This window comes from Alternaria postmessia (assembly GCF_024291825.1).
Source record: "Alternaria postmessia strain BMP 2775 chromosome Unknown scaffold_16, whole genome shotgun sequence".
Taxonomy (NCBI): Eukaryota; Fungi; Ascomycota; class Dothideomycetes; order Pleosporales; family Pleosporaceae; genus Alternaria; species Alternaria postmessia.
The window spans coordinates 375,792-392,506 of NW_026260089.1; the positions used below are offsets into that span (position 1 = coordinate 375,792).

Here is a 16,715-nt window from a genome sequence, read left to right on the forward strand (position 1 = left end):
CGATTATGAGCATGGGAAGCAACATAGAAAAGTAGGCGATTGTTAATGTAGACGACTTTTAGTAACATTGCGAGAATTTTACTGATGCTGATATCAGAAGTTGCCAGTGTACTTTCACTACATCACCGTTTGGTATGAAAACGAGAACTAGGAGCAATGACCAAGGGAGAGGTTGTGTTGAAATGTCGAGTCGACGGAAATGTGATGGAAGAGGTTTTTCTGACCATCCATGTGCAATTGGTGTTGTGTATGCCTCATGCCGTGATCCCACACTTCTGTCCATCATTCTTTACGATACTGTTGACTGCTCCTCGGGTTTCCAAAGACTTCGCAAGGAGCTTAGTCGTTGCAGGCAGTGCGCCACTGAGCGTTCCAGGCGCTCACGTCAGAGAACTTTCCACCAGCGTTGCAGCCCTTGTCTTCGAACAGCGGCTTAACGTCCTTGCAGGATGAAGTGCAGTCACCTCTGTTGTCCTGTAATTCTAGTTAGTTTTGTCTTTCTCCTCAAAGGTCTCAGGATGCTTACCGCGATACAGCAGTGGGAACCATCCGAGTACAAGCACTGGCAGTACAAGCCGGCCTGGGTACCAACGGCCATGGTAAGAAGCAGCCCGATGACAGCTGAGAAGCGCATGTTGGCGGTAGGTTGAGAAAGTAAGGTAGATGATGATAGACTTGGTTCCAATGGATGTAGGAACTGTGGTTTAACTAATCACTGAGGCAGGGCTGTCAAGGTGTTTTATAGTGTTACGACTACGTGAAAGTATGACAACGTGCTCAGCCTCGGTGACACTTGTGTCAATATGTCGGTCCATAAACTCCACGACCCAAGTGTAGTAGTGCGGTAATCGCCATTGTTTCCTTGACACCCCGAGTGTTGAGCAAAATACGAGTGCGCTAGTAGAGGAAGCCATGCGATCAACAGTGTGCTTACCACATAGAGTCGTAATATACCTCGTATAACATCTCCACGTGTTGGGTGGGTCTGTTTGATCTTGGCTGAGAGGAGAAGCTCACCTAAGACAAGAGGGCTATTCCAAGGGGTACTCACATGAGTGACCGAGATATCGTCGAGATACTTACCGATGAGGCTTTGGATCACCACCATTGATCACGATGTGCGGTGTGTTCAACGCGATGAGGGAAGGATGCCGAGATTGGTACCTGGTTAAGCAGGGCTTGGAAGGTCCGAGAAAGGTACACCAAAGGTCCGAAAACAGCCCCATCGACCCCAATCCGGGTTCTCGGCCATTGCACAACACCAGTTCCGAAGTTGATCGTAGTGAGTGTAGTCAACAGCAACACGTTAAAGTCTCAGCGGTTCCGCGTCTCTGGTAAGGACATGAACCAAATCATCGGTACCTCTTCCGCGACTCTAAAAACACTATTTCAACTACCCCTCGTCTCTTCTCAGCTGTCATAATGGTCCGCATTACCTCCGTCGCTGCGTTCATCTTCGCTTTCGCCTTTGGTGTTCAAGCTTCTCATACCTGCCAATGCTTGTTCTCTGACCGTTCGCACTGCTGTGCCAGCACCGTAAGATACTTGAAGTCATTAAGGAACTAAGGATAAAGCTGACCGGAGTCTTGCTCCTTTACAGAGTGCTTATGGTGGCGAGGAGAGATGCGAAGATGTCTGCATGAATGCTAAGCGAAACAAGGACGGCGCTGCTTGCGCTGCTGGTGGTGCATGGTCCAGCGTCAGCGCCTGGAACGTCCAGTTCCGCGAGCCATGCGAGTAAGTATCCCTTACGCCAAGTGCAGTCCTATTGTTGACTCTTTGAAGGGTTGGTTCCACTAGCACCTCCTAGATGTAGAATATGGTATGTGCGCTGTGTATAGAAAGTAGAGCGGTGATGCATGTGGGTCGTTTCAGGAGTAGGGTAGGAACAAATTCCACCACCATAGATAATCTCCCATATCTTTCAATGTGCAATCATACTTTCTATAAAGTACCAACCCGATGATGGTTGCAATCGTGAAAAGTGACGCGCGAAAAGATGAGAGCTTTTACTTCTACGCTGGTCTAAAGGAGTTGGTCAGCACACGTGATGTCAGCCTCGGGCCGTTGATGCGCGTAATTGACCTACCGATGCGCGCCAACACAGATCAGCAACGTGAGGATGCAATGTGTTCTGCTTACAAGGGAGCCCTTGAGACGCCAGCTACATTAGGAACATGGGTGCAGAAAAATGCATGTCTATCCAGATGGGTCTGGATAATGCAAGGAACGCAGCTCAACAAAGGGCGGTGGAGTGACGCCTAGAAATGTGGCGCGACATTCACGCTACTTGCAGACGATCCAGTCCCGTTTCGGTCCGAACTTTGGAGAGCTTAACGTGACGGCACGTCAACAGCAGTACTGTTGATAAGGTGATTGAGCTGAATACTTCGGATGCCCTGCTTCGTATAAAGATCCAATTCCTCAAATGGAGTCTCTGCACATCATCTAATCGAATCAACAATCTATCAGTCAGTTTAACATCAGCGAAAGCCACCCGATAGCGGAGTGCATCACCCGATAAGGAAAGACAACGAACCAAGCAGTCAGCAGCGAACAGCATACCGTTATAGGACAAGAAACATCTACCCTAGTTGAATCACGAGAAGAATCAGCTTACGTGAGTTATTCACTGCTAAGGGTCAACACTCAAAGACACATCAACTCGACGGAATTCCTCGAACACGGCTACAAATCAACCACATTCGATTTAGCCTCCGAAAAGACTCGCAAAGTAGCGAAATCAAAAGACATGGCAACAGCATATTACTTCGCAGCGCACTTCAACATGCCCGGAAACCATGCAATGAACGAGCCCTGGTTCCCTGCCACTACGCTTTACAATGTGTCGCCGCTATCGCCTGTTCTGATCGGGCAAGCGGAAGCCCAGATCCAGCCTACTCTGTCAACACAACTCGCGACGACAACGACAAGAACAACAACAACAACAACAATGAGAAATAATGGAACAAACAACCAATCGACTTCCATCTTTTTCCGTCTTCCAGCGGAATTACGCAATCAAATCTACGAAGAGCTCCTCTGCCCCAACACACCACATCACAAAAATCTAGCCACGTATTCTACGCCATCGAAGCCACCAGCTGTTTACCCAGCTATCCTTCAAACATGTCGCAAGGTACATGAAGAAGCCCAAGATCTTCTTTACACAACACATGTCTTCCACGCCCACCGGTCCCTCTTGACCGCTCTGCCACATCTGATCTGCCCAGAGAAGCCAATCTTGTCTCAATCTGGCATCGCAAAGATCAATCGCTGGCAACTTGAACTACGTCTGGATATCGATCCCCGGTTCACTAGCAGTCAAGCTACGGCCGCATTCTCCGGTGCTGAGTTTTTAGAAGTGAAGGTTTGGCAGAGCATGTTTGACGGGGCTGATAACTCGCACTTGAGGCTGTTCACTGGTGTGAGAGGAGTAGGGGTTGCGAAGGTTACCGGTTGTGATGATGAGGGGTTAGCGAGGTGGTTGGAGGCGAGGATGATGATGCCGATTGAGCAGGAAGTAAAGAATGAAGGGGGCTGTTGTCAGTGTGGCAATAAGGTGGGTGGGGACATGACATGGTTTGGTGCGGCCAGAGATCCTTGGACCTTTGGAAACAGATAGAAAGAAGGTGGAAAGTGTTGGGTCAAGAATAGACGGCGACACGGAAATGGTCATTTAGGTGGAGTGATTTGTGTGGTAACTTCGTTATTGGTAGATGTCCAAATATAGAGCGCTTTGAATAGAGAATCGAACAATTACTTGCTCAGGTCATGAAGTTCCTACGGTTTTTCCACAGATGCCTGCTGTGATTGCTGTTCTTATTGATGGGTATCAAGGGGTTGGAGAATGTATAATGTACAAAGGAAATCTCGCGGAAGCCCACACTTTGATCCGGGATGTTACGTCTACGTCATCTACCGCAGCTCTTCTCTCTCGTCCTCTCCGTCCTCTTCAATCCTGGCGCAGGGAAACGCGCACTCCATTGTTCTTTCCCTACTTCCCCTCCCACTCTCGACCCACATGCCTGAGTTGCACCAGGCGTCAGGCCTCAGTCTCTTACTTCCGCCCTCTGTCGCCCAGCTCACGCCATCAGACTCGAAGATCAGCGCATCATCCCCATCAGTACCGTGAATGGTCAGGCTAGTGTCATCCAACAACCCCGCAATGGTGAGTACTTGCTTCGCAGAGATTTTTGTGTACGAGTTGCGCTCAGCCCGTGGTCTTGAAGAGGCGACGTCGATGGTAAGCCCATTGGTATGATCCTCCAAACTGTCGATTTGGATGTAGTTGATCTTGCCCTTGCTTGCCGATTTTGGTTTAGCAGCGGTGATAAGTTGCTTGTGGAGAAGAGTGAAGGTGCATTTATCGGCTAGAGATGTAGCGGATGTCGATAATAATGACTGTGCGTCATCGCGAGGGAGGATGCGTGGAGGTTGGGGAGGTACAACGCGGGCTGCGCATGGCGACAATGCGAGGAAGAGGACCGATGAGAGGATGGCAAAAGTATTGACGTGCATTGTGAAGACCTGCTTGCGAATGCTTTGTGTGGTTGTGTATTGGGTTTGTAGTTGTAGAAGCAGAGTTGATGACAGTCAGTCAAGAGATAGATGACACACGGATAGCCGGATCCAAGGCCAGCTGTGTGATTCAAGTAAGATGCGCAGAAGGTGAATGTGAATGGAGATAGTGGTAGCGCTGAACAAAGGTACCTTTGTACCTCACTGCAGGCTGTGGAGAGGTATTGTTTCAGAACAACTACGGCGGTCTACCCGCCCTTCACCCTGTCTATCGCGTTTATCACTGCTATTCTTGCTCGGCGGGCCCCGCTTGAGTACCTGATGGGGTCATGCGGCGGCTGGGTGCAAGGCTGATGCGGGGTTGCGGCGCAGACGCGTCGGATAGAGTGCTTCAGCGGGAGCCGGGCGGCAAGCATCCACACTGTGCAATGAGATGGATTCTTGAGCCGCAAGGAATGCGAAGACGTCCAAAACTAGATATGTGCGGGCGGCGCGGGTTTCTTTGTGCTGGGCAAACTTACGTGAGGTCGGCTCGGTACAGTATGGGTTGATGCGAGGGAAATTAGGAGCGACGCGATGAGGTCACGATCGTCAGGGAAGGCAGAAGACGTTCAATCTGTGCGCATATCCAGGAAGCTTGACAGCGAAAAAAGATGACTGTTTGTGCTGTTGCATGTGTCATGGCTGCGCGTTGTCTTCACAACGGTGTCAGCGTAAGGGTCCATGAAGTTGGGCCGGACGTGCGCAGGGGCAGGAAAGGGCAATTTCGGGATGCCGATTCGGTAGGCGTGGGGCCGAGCGTCCTGAACTCTGACGTTGAGCACACAACAAGGTGCAATTCGTCATCCCGCCTACTTCACGATCAAACACGGCCGTTGCAATGTCGCGCCCTTGCCAGCAACGGCGCTCGAGTGCGGCTGCGAATCGCAAATCCAGGGGCTCCAAGCCAACAGGACCTCCCCCCATCAGACACAAAGCACGACAAAAGGCGATACACAATGCTCGACACGGGCGCGGCGGAGGACGTGGCGGAGCGCGCGGCGGAGCGCGAGGTCGAGGCCGTGGCGGACAAGCAGGCGGTCGTGGCGGTCGTTTTGCACAGAAGAATGGCAGGAACGACTCGGAACAAGATTTCATCCCTCTGTCCTCTGGTGGGAATAATTTCGAGGCGCTGTACCGGTCCAGCAGGCGGGACGACGATTTCGATCTGGAAGTGGATGGCGACAGCAGCGACTCGGAGGAGCTCCTTGACGAGGACATGTACGACGCCCAAGACATCGCCATCAATGTACAGGCGCCACCGCCTACGACGAGTAGAGGGAGACAACCAAGAGCACAAATCATGTTTACCGAGGCAGCCGCCGTTGCCGTATACGATCAGATCTATCTGCGCAACTTCCCACTGACTACGACGACGACCCGAGTGCGCTACCTCCTCTACCAGGAAGACACTTCTGCCGATTCGAGCGCATACATCTCCTTCGCGCCCTCCCCACTGTCCCGTCGATCGAGCATTAGCAGCGCCACCAGCGACGGTTCTATGAACGAACCACCAACACCCGAGTACAACCCTGCACGCGACTACGTGTGGACATTTGGAGCGCACAGCGGCAAGCGCTTCACGGATGTTCCTGACAACTACGTCAAGACGATTGGCGGTCAGCTCTACAAGTACATGGACAAGCACGCGGGTCTCCTGGAAGCATTCGAATACCACAGGCCGGGACAAGCACGTCTTAAGCCACCACAGGCCGACCAGCCGCAGATCCAACCCCAACGGACCCAGGCGCAATCATCGCGGCCACAGCCACAGCCACAGTCACAGCCATCTCAATCACAAGCTCCTTCGGCGTCAGACACGTGGAGATTTAAAAAAGGCATTCACGAAGGAAAGCGGCTCCACGATGTCCCAGAAAATTACATAAGAACGCTGGAGAATAACCCGCTGGTTAGAAATGCCTGGCCTGGATTCAAGCAAGCAATCGAGGATTTCAATGCAAAGACTGGCAGACGGGGCCGGGTCTGATTGCACAATAGCTGCACAATAGCTACGACCTGGACGCACCTTCTACGAGCGTTTGTTGATGCGGCGGTCCAAGCGGCAATTTTGGGACTCACCTCACTCACCTTTGCGGCCAACGCCCTGCAACACCTCTTTGTCCGCATACCCAGATTCGTCTGACTGCGACTTTCTTGTACCACACTCTCCAATTTTTGCGCTCGCGAATGCTCACAGCTGTATCACATCTCACCCCGTCATGGCAAGTCACGGAAAACGCGCGCAACCAGATTCAGAAGCATCTCAGTCCAAATCGCGACGCCATACCAAGCGAAGGAGGGCAGCGCGATCCAAGACCGCGGGGTTGCAAGAAGCAGCGGACAACACAACTGCGCAGATCGACGTGCGATACATGGGGACCCAGCCAAAGATCCGGCAACCTACCGAGACCTTGCGAGCCAAGTCCTTTCCAGGCCAGATATCCCAATTCATTAATCTGACACTGAGTGATGAGGTGGAGGAGGGGTTCCCTACGTTTTCATCGAGATCTAAAGCTCTTCAACATCAAGCCGAGGAGCAAAGCCACTCAAGGTACGCTCTGCGTAGCAAGACGCTTGGAAACACTCGTGAACGCTTTCTAAATCCTCCCCATATGGCATCTGCACGGCCATTGGCTCACACGATGGCAACGCTGGAGCAGGAGCAATCAGAGCATCCCAAATCGGCAGGACAGCGCTTTCCAGAGAGAACCATAGATCAGAACGAAGGCGAAGAAAGATGGACCTTACCACAAAAGCCACTGGTACTTACACACCGCTTTAGTAAGCGCCCGCAAAAGTGGGAACAACCTGAACAACGGGTTTGGAACGCAGAAAGAGAAGCGACGAGAGAGGAGAGGACAACGGCAAGGTCAGCCAATGACACTTGGGAGCCATCGACTTCTACAGATATTATGTTCACGATCCCAGAGGCAATGACCGCACTTGTCCGGCCCCAGCTTGCAGATAGCATCGCCTACAACCTGCCAACTGGCGCATACATTTCGTATCCCGTCAAGAGGTCGTACCACCTGGGCGCCACGGGCAGGTATACCTGTCGCTCTGCATACTAGCCTTTTCTATTGCTACTCTGGTGCTGCTAAGCGCAACTCTCGTTTTAACGAACCCAGGTCAAACTATACCAAGGCCCATATCCGTCTTACTTGGTTTCAGGCCGAGCATGCGCGTCGATTGGGTGCGATGAGGAGGACATGTAACCTTCGCCCATTTGCCGTTCAAGAAATGGTCTTGAGTCTGACGTTTGCATGCCTGAAGATGGCAGTATGATGGATGGATAGGGATTTGAACATGAACATAATTTCTGGTCCGGAGTCGGATACTGTATTGTAGTCTCGCGGGCTGCTACCATGGCTTTGGCATATATGCAAAACGGTCTCCCATCATGGTTTTTGATGACGAGCAAGGCCAAGCTTCAGAAAATCAACTCAAATCATACACTTCAAACGAATGCGCACGTTTTAGCTATTTCAAAATCAGTGATCACTTGGATATGTCTCATCTAGAAGACAAGTCAAAACGAAAAGCTTGACATGTATGACGCGCGGGAGTGCTCTATTTTTGAAGATGGCTTAGCAGCAAACAGTATGTAAAGCCTCATCATCTGGTGTTGTTTCCCTTTGTGACAACACATCCTGTTCCAGAACTGCAAAATCTTGAGCTTGCCCTCGGATGCACATCCCTTCCTCTGAAATAGCTCGGTCAGCCGTTGGAATATCTGCTGCGACCGAATATTGTCTTTGATCTTGGATGCCTCGATATACTTCTCTTGTGTTACAAATTCAGAGGTGATGTACACATGTAGTGCTCCGATACCTGAGTAAACTACTACATGGCATTGTTGTGACACAAAGAAATTACATCAGATCAGCGTACCAAAATGAAACTATGGTTCACCAACATCCCACAAGAAAGCTTATTCTGAACAAGCATGCAATCCATGCCGGCACCGAGTATAATATACCCACAATTTCCAGTTGATGTTCGTAGTAGCTGTCAGCACTAGCCCCCTCGATCTCGCAAGCGCACGGTTCTCCACCCGACTTCGACCAACCAAACGAGCGCAATCAAGAGACCACCCCACAAAGCTCGCCTGTAGCCTTGACGCCCGCGATATGGGATGCGGCCTTATATTCTATTTCTAAGCACTTTGAAATGCTACTCGGTGTTTGTAAATAATGCTTGGAAATGCTGCTTTTCAATGCTTTTCAATGCTTCAAAGCTGAAGAAGTGGCGTACGAGATGTGACTATGCTGGATTTGGTGTTGGACGATAGCAGACCGGAGTAGGGAGGGTAAAGTATCGATGTATATAAGACGGGATGCAGGTGATGTGTTGATCATCAGCCAATTGTGAAGACAGCGAAGACTAGAACGACTACAACCCTTTCAGATCTTTTCTTGCAAAGCTTGTTCAATTTGAATCGCATCTGCCAACGCACATTATTGACATGGATCCTAACGCCTTTACCGCACCTTTTCAGGCCACCAAGACGCTTCGCCGTGATATCTATCCGACGATCGCCCCCAAGAACCCCGAGTTGAGTGCCAAAGGCAAGACCATTCTTATTACAGGTGCTACAGGTGGACTGGGTGGTGTATGTTAAAACCATAAAGCATTATCCCATATGCTCGCTAAAGTATGCTCTAGGAAGTTGCGCGAGCCTGGGCAATTGCCGGCGCAGAGGGCATCGTGCTCACAGGTCGCAATCAAGAGGGCCTCAAGGAACCGGCAGAGGCCATTGCATCGCTCAGCCCTTCTACCCGGGTGCTCTGCCTATCCGCCGACTTGACCAACGAGGCTGATGTCGAAGCGATTTTCACCAAAGCTGTAAGCCAATTTGGTACCGTGGATGTGGTACTACACGCCGCTGGGAGCATGGGCGGGGGACCGGTGGGCGACTTGCCTCCCAATGCTTGGTTCAGCGACTACGAGGTCAACGTCAAAGGCTCTTACGTCCTTGCGCACTACTATCTCAAGGCTGTAGCGGCTGGTACCCTTATCTTTGTTGGTACGCTGGGTGCATCGTTCACGTTTGCTGGTATGAGCTCGTACTCTGGAAGTAAGATGGCGTTGCTCAAGCTGGCTGAGTATCTGGATACTGGTAAGATCCAATTGATCTGAAAATCATATCGTCACTGACTCTCTGATAGAGAAACCAAATCTCCGCGTCTTTACCGTTCATCCAGGAATCGTCGCCGCGACAGAGACGCAGCGTGGTATGATCGTTGATTCGCTCACGCCCTTCGCGCTTGACAAGGGCATTCAGACAGGTGGATTGTCCTTGTATCTTGCCCAGCCTAAGGCAGATTACTTGAAGGGCTCTTTCGTCAGTGTGAACTGGGATCTTGACGAACTGGAGAAACACAAGTCGGAGATCACCGAGCAGAAGCTCCTAAAGCTTGCTTTCCTTGGTGCTAAGCTGGGAATCGAAGGCCATCCGTGGTCCAACTGACTAGAACGTATCTTATGAGGGAGGTGTGCGTTGGCTCCTGGGTAATTAGCGCAACCTGCTACGAGCAGAGAGCGAACAAATCAAGGCGCTATCCACCCAACCCTCGCCATTGGCCAGCTTATGTATGCTTTATGTTCGATAGGTAGCGCTTCGTAGATGCCACTCATAACATGATGTGTCCACCCTTTCATATACCAGAATTTCTCCAAGTCGTGCATGAGGACGACAAAGTGAGCGTAGATGATGAGCGGCAGCGGGTCGCATCGTTGAAGTCGGTCGAGAAAGTCCTCGCTCATGCGATAGAGCCACCCAAAAGCGACATGATATTCCCCATCTTTGCCACCGTAACGATTGGAATACATCTCCTGCAAGACCTCAACGCTACCCACGTTGTCATCACGGTCAGCGGGCTCGGAGACGAACTCAATATGCTCTTTCAGCTCCATTAACTGCTTTTCGTACTCGAATGGCCCGTCCGATGGTGGTAGAAGTCGACCTTTGCCACGAGTATTTGGCCCATGCGTCTTAGAGAAATGGTCTCTCGAGAGCGAAGTCAATGTTGTACGAATTCCACGAAACATGACCAGCCAGTCCGATCTTCCATGCTTGCCAAAAGCAAGGTACTCACCAGCCTGCGGTCCTCTTGCCCAGCTGACAAAGCAGATCATCTGAACAGATTGAAGGACCGCGTCACAGTTATCAGGACTGAGGCTGGCTATCTCTGGAGTAACGAGTGCGAGCGCGCGCTCGTAGTGGTAATCTGCAGTGGCGGTGTAGTGTTCTTTGCGGTTTGGGCGACAAACGGCGAGATGAAGAGCCGTAAACGCAAATATGAGGTGTAATACGTGCTGGTTCTTCATCGCGACTTCTTCGGTTAAAGCTTGTACACGAGCCACACCAGCAGGCCATGCTGAGAATGAGTGACATGTCGTCGTTGCCCAGTGGTATGTGAGTTCAATTTCAGATATCGGAAGGTCACCCGGCTCTCTTGGATCCACAAGTCCTGATGCGGCAGCGGAGGTCGCGGGATTGGCGGGATATTCGCAGCGAACTTGCCTTCGTTTACAGTTGGCACAAGATGGCTTGCCCTCGTCGCACTAAGCATGTTGTTAGCACGTTGAGCATGATGTCCAACTTAACCCCACATCCAATACATGTTCGCCATATTATATACATGCTCTAGAATTTCTCTCGCTTCTCGAGAAGAGTGTCGCGAATGATTGCGGCCAACACGTAATATACGTACCTTGATGCGACGTGACTTGCAATTTACGCATCCAGCCCGTGACTTGCGATGAGACTTCCTTGTTATCTTCGATCGTCTTGACGTGCCCCTTCCACTGTGGTCGGACGGAGAAGGCTCGCGTGAAGTTAGAAGGGACGCTCCCCTCGAGTCCGATGTGGCCTCCGTGAGTGGCGAGTCTTCCTGCATGTTTATGGTGCCGTCGCGTCGAAGATGTTGAGGCATCGGAAGGCGTATTCTGAGCGAGGAGCGCGTATCTTAAGAGAGACAACGGCTCCAGAGAGGCTTCGGCTAGCGGCCTACATCATCGCTTCTAGCGTCCTTCCATATTGCGTCGCTGGCCGCAGCATCGCAAACATCTCCAGGGAAAGACCTCTCCGAACACTAACTTGGCCGAACCCGCTCGACTCTCTTTCCCTTTTCAAACATCCTCTGCGCTTGTAGCTTCGCAATGAGTGTTCAGGTCGCGCGTCGATCGCCCCTCATGCGACGCGAATAGGCCCGGGCTCTTCTCCCCGATCGTGTTGCCAAGCCGCTAGCCATCGCATCGCTCGTGTTCTCTTAGAATACGCAGTTTCTAGGTATAGAAGTTTGGTGCACTCCTATCGTGCTCCACTTAGCAGGGCTAAATCTGCAGAGAATGACATGCTGCGCTCCTATTTATGAATTGCGCCGAATCTTGCCTAGGTAGGCCGCGTCGGCGGTTTGAGAGCACATATAACCCTACCATGGCCCGCTGCTCTGATCCACACTAACCCATCTACACCACTCTCCTTGCGACCTCAATCCCTAAGCCCCCAAACCCATTCGGACGCAACACAAACCATGGGTCGACCAGAAGATATCGAAGCCGTGTACAACAAACCATCTTCATCAGTTTCATCTTCATCACCACCCTCGATACAGTCAATACCATCCGTGCCACCACCGCCCTACTTCAAGTCACACTTCATCTCTCCATCGTCTTTCAAGTCGGCCGTAAACGAAAAGCTCGACAAGCCTGCCGTATCTCTCTTCCGTCTCAGCATCCGCATTTTCCAATTCGTATTCGCCCTTGCCTCAGGCATATCCTATGCCATCGAACTTCGCCATACAACCAGCGATGCGAGCTCAGACTTCATATACGCACAAGTTGTGTTTGGTCTTACCCTCATAGTCTTGGTCATAGACAGCATAACAGCACGGAACTACCGTATGACCTGGGTGCCGGAGTGGATCTTGGCCATCCTATGGATCGCTTGTTTCGGCCGTTTCTACACAATTTATCTGCGTAGCGATATTGAGCAAGGATACGAGAATGTGGATGTAGGACGCATGGAGAGAGCTGTGTGGTGCGACCTCATCAACGCATTACTGTGGATGGGAAGTGCCTTGTTCTCTTCATTCATGTGCTACGCTGGAATCAAAGCTGCCATCAAGGCAAAGTTGGAAAAACGGAGGCAAAGGAAGGAGGGGAAGAAGGCGGTTAGAGAGATGGGTCAGATGGAACAGGGCGTTGTCGGACGGTGACGTTGAGTAATAAGTCGGAGGCAATATAAAGAGAGAACATATAACGTTCATTACTAGTAGCGAAGGATATGCGTACTTTGGGTATCGCAAATCAACCCACTACCACTCTCACTCCCCAAACAGGACGCACTAATTATTTAGACACAAGTGATCAAAACATCTAAGAGGATGAGCGAACTTGCTCAACGTGGACGTTATCATCCTTCTCGTAACCAGAAGTCATGACGTTCTTCTCAACCACCTCAATGTCGACGTGAGCAACCTCAGCGTCATCACCATCGAAGATCTTGGCGACCTCTTCAAGAGTGGGACCACGGGTCTCGACGTAGAAGACAGTGACGAAGACGAGTTCGAGGAAGATCCAGCACTAGTTGTTGTTAGTAAATGATATTTAGAAGACCAGTCGGTGCAAAACTTACAGCGTAGATAGTGTAGAGCTTCCAAGTGGGGTGAAGATGGTCGAATCCCAAGGGGTTGACGTATTGGTTGATAGTCAGAGCAACTTGAATGAACAAGTTCATAATCATCAGACCCTTCGCACGGATCTTGAAGGGCAAGATCTCAACTGTGTAGGCGACAAGCAGACCAGACCAAGCCAACGCGTAAGCAACAGAGAAGATCCAGATCATGGCAATGACAGCCTGACCAGCGGCCTTGCTCTTAGTAGCCTCTTGCTGCGACGAAGCAATCGTCCAGACGATGAAGGTGACGCACATGGCTGCGGTAGCGGAGATGAAGAGCGGGCGACGACCAACACGATCAACGAGTAGAGCACAAGAGACTGAGACGATGAGAGAGAGGATAGTAAGTCCACCATTGATTCCAAGCTGGGTGTCAGGGTCTGTGATACCAATGGAGTTGTAAACATCGGTAGCGTAGTAGGAGACAAGACCGTTGCCGGACCACTGAGAGAAGAGACCAAGCGATGCGAGAAGCATAAGTCTGTACCGGTTACCCTTGGTCTTGAAGAAATCAAGATAGCTGGAAGTTTTCTGGTATTGGAACTCGAGGCGGAGGGTCTCTTTGATCTCGGCGTATTCGAACTGAACTGTAGCGTTATTGGCATCACCGTTTGCGTGGTACTTGGCAAGGATTGCAAGGGCCTCCTCGTTCCTCTCCTTGGCGATCAACCAACGCGGAGACTCGGGGATAAACCAGATGGCGGCCAGCTGAATGACGGAAGGTGCAGCCTGAGTAAGAGCGGGAACGCGCCAGCACCAGTCACTGTCGATGCGCTTGGTACCAAAAGTCAACCAGGTGCAAACGATGGCACCAACGTTCCACAAGCAATTGTAGACCGCAGTGACACGAGCACGATGTTGAGGGTGGCAAAGTTCGGTGAGAAGTAGAGGAGAAGACAGCTGAGCCAATGAGTTTCCAAAACCCATGAGGAAGCGTCCACCCATGAAGTAGTCGAGGTTCTTAGCAGCGGCCTGAATGCAAGCTGCAACGATCATGATAACACATCCAAAAGTAATGCATGCTCGACGTCCGAAACGATCGGCAACAAAGGGAGCGACAGGAAGCGAAGCGATCGAACCGATAGAATAAAGAGCAGTCAAGAGACCAAGAGTGTCTCCCTTCGGATCGTTGAAGTAGTCGGTCCATCGGGGTAGGATACGCAGGTTGTTCAACATGGAACTGAAAAAAGAATTAGCATTCAATTATAGGAGGGTTGCTGCTAGATAGGCTTACCCATCGTAACCGGTAGTCGCAGAAGCGATACAGATGAAGAAGGCGTAGAAGTAGAGCTTGCGGAGACCAGCATCGGACCTCCAGTTGACCTGCTTCAGATGAGGTGCCTCAGCCTGCGCGGCTTCGACATCGGCCCTGCTCTTCGCAACGGCACCCATCTTGGGTGTGAACTTCTGGTAGAGACCCATGATATCCAACTCTTAGTCCGGAGACTGCTTGTAGAATCGAAACAACGAAGGAGTGTGTGTAGGTTGGTCTTGAAACGCACAACCGTACACTGTCCTGAGCAGCAGGGTATATAAGCTCTTGACTTGTCGGGTTGGGCTGATTGCAGCTGAGCCTGGATAGATTGAACATGTTGGTGCTTCATATATATGCCTCCCAGCCTGCGAGGTACTATGCTCGCATAGGCTCTTGGCTCTAGAGCTGCGTTCTAGCGGACCGGTTAAATGCGTCTAGGGAATTGTGTGGCCCTCTACGCGGATGAACCGCTGTATGGGGTAGAGTGGGCGGCAGATGGCCCAAAACGGTGGGGTCAAGGGTAGCATGCCCAGACCACAAGCTTCGTCTTTACCATGAACGGGTCGCCTTACTACCAGTGTCAAGTCGGCCTCGGCGTGCGGGACGGCCAGCCGTCAAGAACAACAAGAAGTCTAAGCATTGAGGCTCTCTCAGCAACAGCCATCTCGTAATGAGAATGTTGGTTCTGGCTGAATCAGCCCCGGAGGCATACATTCGGTGCCACAAGGCCCGTCAGCCCGGTATGCCTCCTGAGGCTCGAGGACAAGCCTTCCAAGCTGGCTATCTTCAGGCTCGGTCATACAACCTTCTCGAAGGTTGTGATCAGCTGCGAAAGCGTCGCATGCTACGGTAGAATAGATTAACCAGCCTCTAAAGCTCACGACTCCAGAGACCGAGAACGTGGGTCTGACGAGCGCTTTTTCAGGGTCTCCCATGAAGATTGGGGCTAGTCTGGGGAATATGCCAGAGCACGCGGTGCCGAGGTGATGAGGCGTGGTTGGCGGAAACAAGGAGCCGCTCTTCCCCAGCTTGCTAACTCGGTGCCACCCGAACACGTGAACGCAGACAAGCATGGGCTAGCGCCTAACGGTAAAGAGCTTCATCGATCATGCAAACTAACCCATTATTTTGCTTTATTCCCACCGCGGAAAACTCCACATCTGCAACGCAATATCCCGCTTTTCTTGTTGCGCCATCAGCGCCCTGAGCCGTTCCCCAGAGATTTCCCCAGAGAATCTCCCCCAGAGATCAACAACAGCTCAAGCGTCTCGAGGAGACTTCACACAACATGTCGCAAATGCTTCACCATATCCATCCACCCCATCCTACTCTCGTATTGCTTGTTAGTATATGCTGCAGCAGGGTGATCCTTGGTTAGCGTCCTGTCGATGTGATTCGGCCACCGTATAAACGGGCGGTCTCGCTGACGCCTGGTCGATGTCTGCAAGCCTCCAACGGGTGGCTGGTTCTTTTCCCCATGCTAATTTCTCGACTACCACGCTCCAGTTCTCGATCAGCGGAATATGTATAGGCGGATGAGATCTAAGCATCCCGTCGCCCTTTTTGCACTGGCTAAATCGTAACAATCAGTTGGGTGCAATGCTAACCGCTCAACATAGCGCTGAATGCCATGGATTCCTACGCTGGATGCTCTGGCCGCTGTGCCCTCCCCTTTGGATCCTGCAGGAAGCCTGCATACGCGGGTGATGCGGCAATTGCTTCCCCAATGCTTGTTCGCAATCCCGAACAGGCATGCAGCAGGCCTGGCTCCTCCTGCATGCCGTGTCCGCCCACACCCAAGCAATCTTTGCCTGTGTTGGCACTCTGTCCTATCGAAAAGTCGAGTCTGAGGGCTTCCAAAGCAAGCCACGTCCAACACACCCTCAAGATTTGTGGGTCGTTTACATTGAGGGCGCCTGATAGTCGCGCAGCTGCATCGCTTCGTCTTGCGGATTGACCAGCATCGCGAGATGGGCAGGGTACTTTGGCTTGACTGACCCAAACAAAACAGCGTAAAGTCAGCCCGAGTATCCACAGCAACCACCAACACTGACCTTTACGGTCTCGCATCCAACCTGATGGGCCACCAGAGCTTGGAAGCTCCGTTTATAGTAATCATGACAAGGTATTGTACGGATGCTGGTTTAGTGCATACCGACTCCGATCAGTCGCAGCCACACATTGGGATCCCACGCTCGGACCGTCATGATTATCGGC

At 51.4% G+C, this 16,715-nt stretch overlaps 9 protein-coding genes across 9 annotated transcripts; 5 read left to right on the forward strand and 4 right to left on the reverse strand.

Annotated features, from left to right (window-relative positions):
* Positions 1-339: 339 nt before the first annotated feature.
* Positions 340-634, reverse strand: J4E82_003724 (uncharacterized protein; the record flags this gene model as incomplete). Its single annotated transcript, XM_051730008.1, has 2 exons — positions 340-474; positions 527-634. 2 exons carry the CDS (start codon positions 632-634, stop codon positions 340-342), a joined length of 243 nt encoding a protein of 80 aa, XP_051590332.1.
* A 788-nt stretch (positions 635-1,422) lies between these two features.
* Positions 1,423-1,810, forward strand: J4E82_003725 (uncharacterized protein; the record flags this gene model as incomplete). The annotated part of the gene is made up of 3 exons (XM_051730009.1): positions 1,423-1,536; positions 1,601-1,737; positions 1,786-1,810. 3 exons carry the CDS (start codon positions 1,423-1,425, stop codon positions 1,808-1,810), a joined length of 276 nt encoding a protein of 91 aa, XP_051590333.1.
* A 2,108-nt stretch (positions 1,811-3,918) lies between these two features.
* J4E82_003726 (uncharacterized protein) lies at positions 3,919-4,521 on the reverse strand (the record flags this gene model as incomplete). Its single annotated transcript, XM_051730010.1, has 1 exon — positions 3,919-4,521. One exon carries the CDS (start codon positions 4,519-4,521, stop codon positions 3,919-3,921), a length of 603 nt encoding a protein of 200 aa, XP_051590334.1.
* Positions 4,522-5,401: 880 nt separating this feature from the next.
* J4E82_003727 (uncharacterized protein) lies at positions 5,402-6,547 on the forward strand (the record flags this gene model as incomplete). The annotated part of the gene is made up of 1 exon (XM_051730011.1): positions 5,402-6,547. The coding sequence occupies one exon, from the start codon at positions 5,402-5,404 to the stop codon at positions 6,545-6,547; it is 1,146 nt and encodes a 381-aa protein (XP_051590335.1).
* Positions 6,548-6,779: 232 nt separating this feature from the next.
* J4E82_003728 (uncharacterized protein) lies at positions 6,780-7,631 on the forward strand (the record flags this gene model as incomplete). The annotated part of the gene is made up of 1 exon (XM_051730012.1): positions 6,780-7,631. The coding sequence occupies one exon, from the start codon at positions 6,780-6,782 to the stop codon at positions 7,629-7,631; it is 852 nt and encodes a 283-aa protein (XP_051590336.1).
* Positions 7,632-9,025: 1,394 nt separating this feature from the next.
* On the forward strand, positions 9,026-10,030 carry J4E82_003729 (uncharacterized protein; the record flags this gene model as incomplete). The annotated part of the gene is made up of 3 exons (XM_051730013.1): positions 9,026-9,172; positions 9,226-9,679; positions 9,729-10,030. The coding sequence occupies 3 exons, from the start codon at positions 9,026-9,028 to the stop codon at positions 10,028-10,030; spliced, it is 903 nt and encodes a 300-aa protein (XP_051590337.1).
* Positions 10,031-10,110: 80 nt separating this feature from the next.
* J4E82_003730 (uncharacterized protein) lies at positions 10,111-11,498 on the reverse strand (the record flags this gene model as incomplete). The annotated part of the gene is made up of 2 exons (XM_051730014.1): positions 10,111-11,127; positions 11,277-11,498. The coding sequence occupies 2 exons, from the start codon at positions 11,496-11,498 to the stop codon at positions 10,111-10,113; spliced, it is 1,239 nt and encodes a 412-aa protein (XP_051590338.1).
* A 600-nt stretch (positions 11,499-12,098) lies between these two features.
* Positions 12,099-12,782, forward strand: J4E82_003731 (uncharacterized protein; the record flags this gene model as incomplete). Its single annotated transcript, XM_051730015.1, has 1 exon — positions 12,099-12,782. One exon carries the CDS (start codon positions 12,099-12,101, stop codon positions 12,780-12,782), a length of 684 nt encoding a protein of 227 aa, XP_051590339.1.
* Positions 12,783-12,942: 160 nt separating this feature from the next.
* J4E82_003732 (uncharacterized protein) lies at positions 12,943-14,665 on the reverse strand (the record flags this gene model as incomplete). The annotated part of the gene is made up of 3 exons (XM_051730016.1): positions 12,943-13,149; positions 13,202-14,423; positions 14,478-14,665. The coding sequence occupies 3 exons, from the start codon at positions 14,663-14,665 to the stop codon at positions 12,943-12,945; spliced, it is 1,617 nt and encodes a 538-aa protein (XP_051590340.1).
* Positions 14,666-16,715: the final 2,050 nt, after the last annotated feature.